Source organism: Muscardinus avellanarius (genome assembly GCF_963383645.1).
Source record: "Muscardinus avellanarius genome assembly, chromosome: 11".
Taxonomy (NCBI): domain Eukaryota; kingdom Metazoa; phylum Chordata; class Mammalia; order Rodentia; family Gliridae; genus Muscardinus; species Muscardinus avellanarius.
In genome coordinates, this window is record NC_137797.1 from 64,849,499 (window position 1) to 64,860,789 (window position 11,291).

At 48.5% G+C, this 11,291-nt stretch overlaps 1 protein-coding gene across 1 annotated transcript; it reads right to left on the bottom strand.

The window, feature by feature from the left end:
• Positions 1–7,815: 7,815 nt before the first annotated feature.
• Positions 7,816–10,418, bottom strand: SUOX (sulfite oxidase; the record flags this gene model as incomplete). Its single annotated transcript, XM_080704854.1, has 3 exons — positions 7,816–9,228; positions 9,469–9,646; positions 10,369–10,418. The coding sequence occupies 3 exons, from the start codon at positions 10,416–10,418 to the stop codon at positions 7,816–7,818; spliced, it is 1,641 nt and encodes a 546-aa protein (XP_080560980.1).
• Between the last annotated feature and the right edge of the window lie 873 nt (positions 10,419–11,291).

The following is an 11,291-nucleotide window of genomic DNA, read 5'->3' on the forward strand; positions in this document are numbered from 1 at the left end:
TTATACCCTCAGCCCTATTTTTCATTCTTTATTATGAAACAGGGTTTCACTGAGTTGCAAAGGGCCTCAGTAAGTAGTAGCTGAGGTTGTTCCCGAAACGTCATCCTCCTGTCTCAGGCTCCTATATGCCGGGATTACAAGTGTGCACCACCACACCCGGCTTTTTTATTCTTTATTTTGTTTTTTGTTTTGTTTTTTTATGGCACTGGAGGTGGAACCCAGTGGCTTTTCTACCTCCATACTATACTCCCAGACCTATTTTATACTTTATTTGGAAGAGGGTCTCACTAAGTTGCTGAAGCTAGCTTCGAACCTGTGCGATCCTCCTATCTCAGCCTCCCAAGCACTAGGATTACAATCATGTGCCACCATGTCTGGCTGTTCTTTATTTTGAAACAGGGTCTCGCTAATTTCCAGAGGGCCTCACTAAGTAGCTGAGGCTGGCCGTGAATCTGGATCCTCCTGTCTCAGCCTCCCAAGTACTGATATTACAAGCCTGTGCCACCATGCCCAGCTAACACCATTTTATTTTATTTTTTTATTTTTTGGTAGTAGAGATTAAACCCAGAGGCTTTCTATCTCTGAACTACACCTCTAGCCGTGTGTGTGTGTGTGTGTGTGTGTGTGTGTGTGCATGTGTGTGTGTGTGTGTGCATGTGTGTGTGTGTGTGTGTGTGTGTGTGTGTGTGGTACTGGAGGTAGAACCCAGGGGCTTTTCTACCTCTGAACTATACTTCCAGACCTCTTTTTATATTGTATTTAGAAATAGGGTCTCACTAAATTGCTGAGAGCCTCACTAAGTAGCTGAGGCTGGCTTCCAACCTGTGCGATCCTCCGGTCTCAGCCTCCCAAGTGCTGGGATTACAAGCGTGTGCCACCAGGCCCGGCTACTCTCCAGCCCTATTTTATTTTAATTTTAAAACAGGGTCTAGCTGGGTGTGGTGGCGCACGCTTGTAATCCCCACGCTTGGGAGGCGGAGACAGGAGGATGGCGCTGGTTCAAAGCCAGCCTCTCTGGTTTAAGAGATCCTGTTTCCAAATAAAAACTATAAAATAGGTCTGGGCGTATAGCCCGGAGGTAGAAGGTTTTCCAGGAACCCCAGTACCACCAAAACAACAACAAAAAACAAAACAAAACAAAACAAAAAAACAGGGTCTAGCCGTGCATGGTGGCGCATGCTTGTAATCCCAGCGCTTGGGAGGCTGAGACAGGAGGATCGCACAGGTTCAAAGCCAGCCTCAGCTACTTAGTGAGGCTCTCAGCAACTTAGTGAGAGAGGCCCTGTTACCAAATAAAATATAAAATAGGTCTGGGAGTATAGCCTGAAGGTAGAAAGCTTCTGGGTTCCACCCCCAGTAGGAAAAAAAAAAAAAATTAAAACAGGGTCTAGCTGGGCATGGTGGAGCACGCTTGTAATCCCTGCACTTGGGAGGCTGAGACAGAAGGGTCGCACAGGTTCAAAGCCAGCCTCAGTTACTTAGTGAGGCTCTCAGCAATTTAGTGAGACCTTGTTTCCAAATAAAGTATAAAATAGATCTGGGAGTATAGCCCAGAGGTAGAAAGCCCCTGGGTCCCACCCCCAGTATCACAACAAACAAACAAACAAACAAACAAACAAAAACAGGGTCTCGCTAGGTTGATTAGAGTCTTATTACTTGCTGAGGCTGTCCTCAAACCTGTAATCCTCCTGTCTCAGCCTCTCAAGTACAGAGATTACAAGTGTGCAACACCATCCCCAGCTCCTTTCATTTTTTATTTTGAAACACAGTCTAGCTAAATTGCTGAGGTTGTCCTTGAACTGGCAATCTTCCTGCCTCAGCATCCTAAGTACTGGGATTATAGGCATGCTCCACTGAGGCAAGCTCCCACTCCTTGTTATTTTTTATTCAGAGACAGAGTCTCACTAAGATATCCAGGCTGGCCTCAAACTATGATCCTTTTGCCTCTGTCTCCAGAGCGTACCAACAAGCCCAGCTCTCTTTTCTCCCCACAGAACAATGCTCCTTGGCCAGCATATGAGTTGCATCAGAGTTTACAAGGTGAATCCTACGCCCAGGGACCAGCCCAGTCATATCTGCACTATACTTTCTTAGATGTTTTGTCAGATAAAGTTTGACTCTGTCTCTCTGTTTCCAGAAAAGAGGTCACACTTGTAATCCCAGTACTTGGGAGGCTGACATAGGAGGATCGCAGGTTCTCTGCCAGCCTCAGCTACTTAGTGACGCCCTCCACAACTTAGTGAGACTCTGTTTCCAAATGAAGAATAAAAAATAGGGCTGGGGGTGTAGCTTGGAGGTAGAATGCCCCTGGGTTAAATCCCCAGTACCGCAAAAAAAAAAAAAAAAAAAAAAAGAAAGAAAGAAAAAAAAAAAGAAAAAAAAAGAAAGAATAAAAAGAAAACGAAGAGACTAATAAGGAAAGGGAGTTTCTCTGCTGTATTATTGTCCACACTCACACACTCTCACACTCTTATTATTCCTGCAGAGCAAAATGGAGCTAGAAATACCTGTCCAAACTTTTCTTTTTTTATATCTTTAGCATGTGTGTGCGTGTGCGTGTGCGTGTGCGTGTGCATGTGTGTGTGTGTGTTTAAAGAGAGAACCAGTTTGAGTGAAAAGAATTTCTTTGTGGATGTTGATCGGGTTAGGGTAGGGTAAAAAGTAGGTAGGCTAAGTTTCTCCCATGTAATATACAAGCTACGGATATTTATATTTATTTACTTATTTACGGTCTTGGGGATTGAACCCAGGGGCATTCTACCTCTGAACCTATTTTTTTTTTTTTTTTTGTGGATCTGCGGATGGAACCCAGGGGCATTTTCCTGGTGTAGACCTCCGAGCTACACCCCCTGCCCTACTTTTTATTCTTTATTTTGAGACAGGGTCTCACTGAGTTGCAGAAGGCCTCACTAAGTAGCTGAGGCTTTCTGCGAACCACGATCCTCCTGTCTCAGCACCACAAATGCTGGGATTAAAGCATGTGCCACCATGCTTCGCATGTCTTTGTTTTGAAACAGGGTCTCACTACATTGTAGAAGGCCTCACTAAGTAGCTGAGGCTGCCCATGAACCTGTGGTCCTCCTGTCTTGGCCTCCCAAAGTGTGTGCCACCATGCCTGGCTTCTCTAGTTTTATTTATTTTTTTCCTGTATTAGGGATGGAACCCAGGGGCATTCTACCTCTGAGCTACACCCCCAGCCTTATTTTTTATTCTTTTATTTCCTTCCTTCCTTCCTTCCTTCCTTCCTTCCTGGTCTGGGGATAGAACCTAGGGGCATTCTACCTCTGAGCTACACCCCTTGCCCTATTTTTTATTCTTTTTTTTGTGTATGTGTGTGGTACTGGGGTGGAACCCAGGGGCTTTTCTACCTCTGGGCTATATTCCCAGACCTATTTTATACTTTATTTGGAAACAGGGTCTCACTAAGTTGCTGAGAGCCTCACTAAGTAGCTGAGGCTGGCTTCGAACCTGTGTGATCCTCCTGTCTCAGACTCCCAAGTGCGGGGATTACAAGTGTGTGCCACTATGCCTGGCACCTTCTCTAGGTTTTAAACAAAGAGGAAACAAGAAGAAACTTTCAGTTGAATTTTCATTGGAAAAAATTCAAGACTTATTTCTCTGCCATGTCCTGAAATCCTCCCTGCCTTTAACCTACTAAGAGGAAGGGGACTGCCCAGAAGCTGCAACTGAACTCACTGCACTCAGTGGTCCACCAAGATATTATATCTTGTGCTTGTCAACATCTATTGACTAGGGCAAGATACAATTCATAAACTACCAAAAGGAGGACAGCTTTTACTCCCTGGAGGCCCATCCCAGAAGTTCCAGTGAACTCTCCTCTTCCTATTTTATCTCAGGAGCCACTCATTGGACTGTTCTCATTACCCCAGGGCTATCTAGATTCTGGCTGTTAGTAAGGAAGGCTGAAATTCTTTGTACCCTACTAAGGAAGATTCACTGGGAGACCCATGGAAGAGAAGATTAGGGATTACTAGCTAGATATTTCATCCCAGCCTACCAACCAATACACAATACTTTCAAAGATTACCTTATTTAGTCTTTTTTTTTTTTTTTTTTCGGGTCTGGGGCTGGAACCCAGAGGCATTTGACCTCCAAGCTACACCCCCTGCCCAATTTTTTATTCTTTATTTTGAAACAGGGTCTCACTGAGTTGCGAAGGGCCTAAGTAGTTGAGGCTGTCCACGAACCGTGATCCTTCGATCTCAGCCTCCCAAATGCTGGGATTACAAATGTGTGCCACCATGCCCGGCCTTATTTAGTCCTTTATCTGGCCTTGGCTTCACAATCTAAGTTATCTTAAGTAGAAATAGTGAAGGTAGCCAGGCACCTATTTTTCACACTTCCTAAAGATATGAACTTGTACTTTGACTTGGGTGAAGTGAGCAAGCGTCAGTAAGGGAGACAGCCAGGCCTCAGCGGTCATCTGGATGGCCATGAGGATGGAAAGCCTGGAGCTGAAAGGTAAGCATGTCAGGACCATACAAAGCTCACCGTGGATGCTTTGAGGGCTCAGGCCAGAAAGACAGGCATTACAGGAGCCATGAAGGGAGGGTTGACAAGAGTGGCAACAGTAGAATTTTGCTTGTTGGAGAAGGTAAAGAGGCAAAAGAAGGTTTGACATACAGTGGTGGTAAAGCATCAAATCTTGCTGAAAGCAGTTAACAAATTCTTGATCTTGGTGAATGGGGTACTGTATGTTTTTAATATCTCATATCTAAAGGTCCACATTCCATTATCCCCAAGACAGGGCTTATCATTTAAACACAAGACATAGAAATCTAACGAAAATTTAAAAAGTGAGAATCTACAATTCTAGAAACATAAGGTGTAAGAAAATAACTCAAGATGGGTCTGTATGAAGGTATGAAGTACATAGAAAGCTTTTTTTTTTGAGGGTCTGGGAATGGAACCCAGGGACATTCGACCTCCGAGCTATACCCCTTGCCCTGATTATTTCTTTATTTTGAAACAGGGTCTCACTAAGTAGCTGAGGCTGTCTGCGAACCGTGATCCTCCGGTCTCAGCCTCCCAAATGCTGGGATTATAAGCGAGTGCCACTACACCTGGCTAGAAAGCTATTTTAGTATAAGGAAGCAGAGAACCTTCTTCCTGGGTTTGTAGCTCCCATTGGGATGTCTTCTCCAGGGTTTCCTTGGTTGCATTTCTTTCTTAAGGCTTTTATTTTTATTTATTTATTTATTTATTTATTTATTTACTTATTTTTGTAGTTCTGGGGATTGAACCTAGGTCCACTTTACATCCAAGCTACACCCCCAGCCCTTTTTATATTTTGGGGTTTTTTTGTGTGTGTTTTTGTGGTACTGGGGATGGAACTCAGGGGCATTCTACCTATGAGCTACCCAGCCCTATTTTTTATTCTTTATTTTGAAACCGGTCTCACTGAGTTGCAAGGGGTTTCAGTAGCTGAGGCTGGGGGCGAACTACGTTCCTCCGGTCTCAGCCTCCCAAATGCTGGGATTACAAGCGTGTGCCATCACGCCCCACTCCCGGCTCCCGCCGCTATTTTTTATTCTTTATTTTGAAACAGGGTCTCACTGACTAGCAAAGGGCCTCACTAAGTAGTTGAGGCTGTCCATGAACCGCGATTCTCTGGTCTTAGCCTCCCCAAAGCTGGGATTACAAGCGTGCGCCACCACGCCTTGGCCCTTTTTATATTTTTAAACAGGGGCTCACTAAATTGCTGAGGCTGGCCTTGAACCTTCCATCCTCCTATCTTTGCATCCCAAGTACTGGGATTGCATGCGTGTGCCACCAGCCGGACTTCTCAGGGCTCTTCTGCGCTGAAGCTTACCTTCTTAGGCCTTGCTTTCCAAGTTCCCTACACTTCTCAACCAACACAGTACTCTAGACAGTACTCCATCCTTCTCCGCCACCTTGTTCATTGCCTCTCGGAGAGTCACTCGTAGGCCTAGGTCTTTTTCTCCAGCCTTCACGCTCAGATTCCGGTCCCCTGTTCTCTGGTACTGGCTCGCTTCCCTTTCCCCCACTCTGGCCCTCTTCCACCCCATCAGTACCCGACGGAGGAGCCTAGTGCGTGCCCGTTCCTGCCGGTCTTCATCCCTCTATCCCTCTGCCTTGACCCGTCTCCCGCCTCAGACCCTCAGACCCGAGCTACCCCGCCAATACTGGGGCCTTGGGCCAAAGTGCCCCTAGCAAGCCACTGTCCCTCACACCCCCGCCCGTCCCCTCCCCATCAGGTCTCTCCTCGCCTCACGCCCCAGCCCAGGCCCCGCCCCCGCCGCCGAGGCCCCGCCCCCCGCCGCCAAACCCCGCCCCCGCTCACCTGAGGCGTCTCCGCGCGCGCGCAGGTAGTTGGGGGTGGGAGAGGGACGGTGCTGGGGAGAGGGGCGGGGCGGCCCCCCACTCTGGCCCGGGCGGCCCAGTGCGGGGGGAGTGGGGTCACTGAGGCGGCCGCAGCCAGGCCGGAGCCGGGACCCGGGCGCTCAGCGGCGGCGGCGGCTCCATCGCCATCAGCGGCTTCACCTGAGGAGGGACCGGCCCCCCCCACCAAGCCCCCCCATCACAGCCGCCCCCCCCAGCAACTTCCGGTCCCACTACCAGGCGACAGGCGACTGGACCGAACACCGAGCGCCCTCAAGCCGGGGAGACTGCTGGGGGAAAAAGGGAGAGGAGCCAGGGGAGAGTAGCCGAGCGCCGAAAGACTCAAGTCCGAAAGGCGCCGTCTCTCCCACTGGGTAACTCAGACTATCCCTTTATCTGCATGTAATTTGCAAAGTAGGTGCACCTTGGGCGACCCACACCCCCTGGTACGTCTGCCCCTAATGCTAGGTTTTGCCCCTGCCCCTAAGACATCGATTCCAACCTCTTTAGCATTCTTTACCTTTCCCTCCAAGTGTGTAAAAATTATTAGCGGGAGAGTGGTTTGAGGGTACTGTGTGTATTTTCCTTTTACGATGCTGGGGTTGAACCTAGGGGCATTCTACTTCTGGGATACAACCACACAAGCCTTATTTTTTAATTTTAAAATAGGTTCTAGGTTGCTGACAGCCTCGCTAAATTGCTGAGGCTGGCTTTGAACCTGTTATCCTCCTGTTTCAGCCTCCCAAATGCTGGAATTACAGGCGTGAGCCACAATGCCTGGTTTATATATATATTTTAAAATCTATTCTCTTCGGAGGTGTCCTGAGATCAGTCACCTAGACAGTGCCACAGATGCTGACAGACCTCAGAGAAGGAAGCCCCACTTAGGGTTAGTCTTTCAAGTTCCAGTACCAATGTAGCCTCCCTCCTGCAATAGGCTGACTCCCCAGGCTCAAGAGGCCCAGAGTCATAATCTTAAGATACTTTATTGATGTATTTAGAAAAGGTAGAGCTATAGAGTTGTGCCCCTTGCTGTCCTCACAACCCCCTGATAGCCCAGAGAGGTAGTAGAAAGTAGCATGTATGCTTTTCTTACACATATCATACACAATCTCTTTAGAGCCCAAGAAAAGCAAAATAAGGCCTGGATGGCAATAGGCATTTAGAAGTGGAGGCGGGGAAGGATTTAAAAAAAAGTGCTTGTCTCCAAAATTACTTTCGTCGTTTCTAGTCTCTTGTTCCAACAGCTCTTACCTCCTGGCATAGGGTCAGAGGCCAGGATTATGTAACACTGCATCAAAGAAGGCAGAATACCTGGGTATGGCTCAGAAAGGCACAGTATGGGGTTGTGATCCAAGAAGTGGAGAGGACAGAAAGGCTTTTCTGTGGCAGTGAGGCCAAAAGATGGGTAGCCAAGGGGTCAAGGTGGTTCCGCGGCTCTGTGCCACACTCTCATTGGGTGACGTGGACACGGATACGGTGCCAGGCATTGCTGAGCACACCTCGCAGGTTCCAGATTGGGGCCACGGTGTCTGGTTGCACATTGTAGCTATCATCCACAGCTTTACAAACAATATTCAATTCCTTTTGTCCAGCTGGCACAGGGGCTTGTAGATGCCATAAACGCCAGGCCCAGGCCTTCCTAGGAGGCTGTTTCTCTCCTTCTAGCTCTGCTGTATGCCACGTTAGCCCCCCATCCAGGGACACATCCACTCGGATCACAGCCCTGCCACCACCACTCCACGCATAGCCCTTGACAGTCACCTCCCCTGACTGAATGGTATCCCCATCCTGAGGCTCTGTGATAGCTGACTGGACAGGGAGTTCCTGAATAGACGGAGCTGAATCAAAATCCACAGTGTCCCAGTCCACAGACGGAGAGAAGCCTTTGTAATCCCGCTGTTGCCAGTGGCTATAACTTTCCTCTGGTTCCACACTCACTTTGCCCAGCCATTTGACATTTCGGGCGCCTACCACACCGGGAACCACAACCCGGACAGGGAAGCCATGGTCACGAGGCAGAGGCTGCCCATTCATCTCATATGCCAGCAAGACCTCAGCTTCAGGATCCATGGCCCGAGCCAGAGGGATGGATGCTCCATAGGTAGTCCCAGTGGGGTCTGAGTCCAGTCCCTCAAAGCAGACATGGGCCTCGGTTTCACCAAGTTGATAACCAGCCTGGACTAATACATCACAGAGCCGTGCCCCGGCCCATCGTGCAGTGCTGATGGCCCCTGTCCGCCACTCCAGACCTTTTACTTCCTTCACCTTATTCATATCAGAGCGTCGGTTGCCAGCACACTGAAGAGTGACTGTGATTTCATGTTTGGGAAACTTGTACAAGTCATCCAGGGATAGGGACAGTGACTGACCTCCAGGTGGCCCTACTACATGCAAACAATAGGTGTCTGGGTCCACGTTAGGTACAGGCATATGGTTTCGAGTGAAGAAGATAGGGTTGGGTGTGATGTAGTTTTCTGTCAGCAGTTCAGGGGGAGGCTCTGCATTAAAGGGGCGCTGGCTGTTGACTTTTAGGGCTGGGTGACGCACAGGATCATCAGCAAAAGGGTCAGCTATCTCCAAGGTGGGGGGCACACTTTCTTCAGGGCTTAGCTCCCCAATCTTGTACTGAGCCAGTAACTCACGCACATGAGGCTGGTTGTGAAATGCATAGAGAGACCAGAAGGGCTCTAGGGGGCCCCCAGCAGCTAGCATCAATTTTGAAGGTCCCCCTGGATGTAGGTCCACAAATTCTGTGACATCAAAGACCTCAGAGCCCAGAGTCACCCAGATCCCAGTCTTCTGGCTCTTGTGGGAACTCACTTCCTCCTTAGTATAGATGCGTGGCTTTGAGTCCTGAGCAGCCTGCAAGCAGGGGAGAGTGAGGCAGAAGGGAACATTAAGAAGCCGCTCTAACGCACTCTCACCCAACCCACAGTCTTACCCCAGGGAAATGAGCGTGGCAGATGCTATCTCCACCACACATAAAGACAGTGCCAATGTGTGCTCTGTGGTGACTGCAAGAACACAAAGTACAGCCAGGGCTGCTGTGGGGAGCTCACTAGGACTCCTTTGTTCTGACAATGAAGCCCTTTCCCCACTTACCCTACACCAATGGTCATGATAGGCCAACACTGCACCAAGGCCTAGCAGAGTTCCCATGACTCTCCATCCCCCAGTGCTGGAACTGTCACCAGAGAAGGTGGAGTCAGGGCGATGGGGCCGAAATGAATCATCTGTAGAGCAGGCCTGAATGCAGAGCCTTAAGGGAGTTGACTTGAGTCTGGAAGAGATTTTAGTAGCACATAAGGTCATGTAAAAGTGCCAGCAAAGGACTTCCTGGTTGGTCACTGGTTCCTACAGCTGCAATTTAATTTCTCCAGAAGTCGGGCATGGCAGCACACATTTGTAATTACAGTTCATGGGAAGATAAGACAGGAGGACCAAAAGTTCCAGAACAGCCTTAGCATGCAGTTAAGACTCTCATTGCCGGGCGTGGTGGCGCACGCTTGCTTGTAATCCCTGCGCTTGGGAGGCTAAGACAGGAGGATCGCACGGGTTCGAAGCCAGCCTCAGCTACTTAGTGAGGCTCTCAGCAACTTAGTGAGACCCTGTTTCCAAATAAAGTATAAAAATAGGTCTGGGAGTATAGCCCAGAGGTAGAAAAGCCCCTGGTTTTCACCACCAGTATCACAAAAAGAAAAAAACAACAACAAATACTTCATTAAAAAAAAAAAAGACTCATCAACCTAGCAAGACCCTGTTGCAAAATAAAAATTAAAGAAAAAAAAATAGGGCTAGGTGTGTAGCTCAGAGGTAGAATGCTCCCGGGTTCAATCCCCAGTACCACACACACAACAAGTTTCTCCACTGATGGGTGGGACGAGTGGAATGTGGCTTTCCCTTCTTTCCTAGGCCAGAGCTTAATTATCTTACCTGCTAGATAAGATTACCTGGCTGATAAGAGAGTTATAAGGGGAGATAGGATTAGTAGGCAAGTCCTACCTGCAGGCCTGTCGCAGTCCTGGGACCACAGCTCTGTTTAACAGCAGCATTGTAGTAGACCTGTAGGAGGAACATTTCAGGGTCAAAACAGGAAGGTCCCGTGAGAGGGATGTTAGGGAGCCCAGAGAGAATGGGTGGGAGGAAAAAAGGAAGGGCAGCAAGGCGCTGAGAAAAATGGGGAGACTAGAGAGTGAGGGGTCCAAACAGGCTCTTAGAGAAAACTTGGAGCACTCTAGAGATGAAAACTGTGCTAACAGGATGGAAGGAAATAGGGTGCTGGCGAAGGGGAACAGGTGCTTCTAGAGTCATCTATTTTCTTTTTTGTGCAGTACTGGGGAGGGAACCCAGGCGCATTCTACCTTTGAGCTACATCCCCCAGCCCTATTTTTTATTCTTTATTTTGAAACAGGATCTCACTGAGTTGCAGAGGGCCTCACTAAGTAGCTGAGGCTGTCTGTGAACTGTGATCCTCCTGTCTCCTGGGATTACAGGTGTGTGTCATCATGCCCAGCAGAATCACCTATTTTCTATCCTTCAACTCTCTACTTTGTCCACTATAGAAAGCAACGTCTAGTGGGAAGAACTGAAATGTTTATTTATTATGCTGGTTTATTTTGTGTGTGTGGTGTGTGTGTGTGTGTGGGGGGAGGTGCTGGGGCTTTAACCCAGGACCCCATGAATGCTAAGCAAGCATCCTCCCTCTGAGCTACACTCTAAGCCCCTCCAAGCCCCAGTTCACAGGTACTTATCCTGAAGTCAGCAGAGGACAACTGAGGGTCAAACTAACATAGAGACAAAAAGGTTTTTTTAAAAAAAAGGTAGTGGCAAGCCAGGTGTGGTGACACAGTAAGCCCAGCATTTGGGAGGCTGACACAGGAGGATCGTGATTCGCTGACAACTTCAGAGACTTAGTGAGGTCCTTT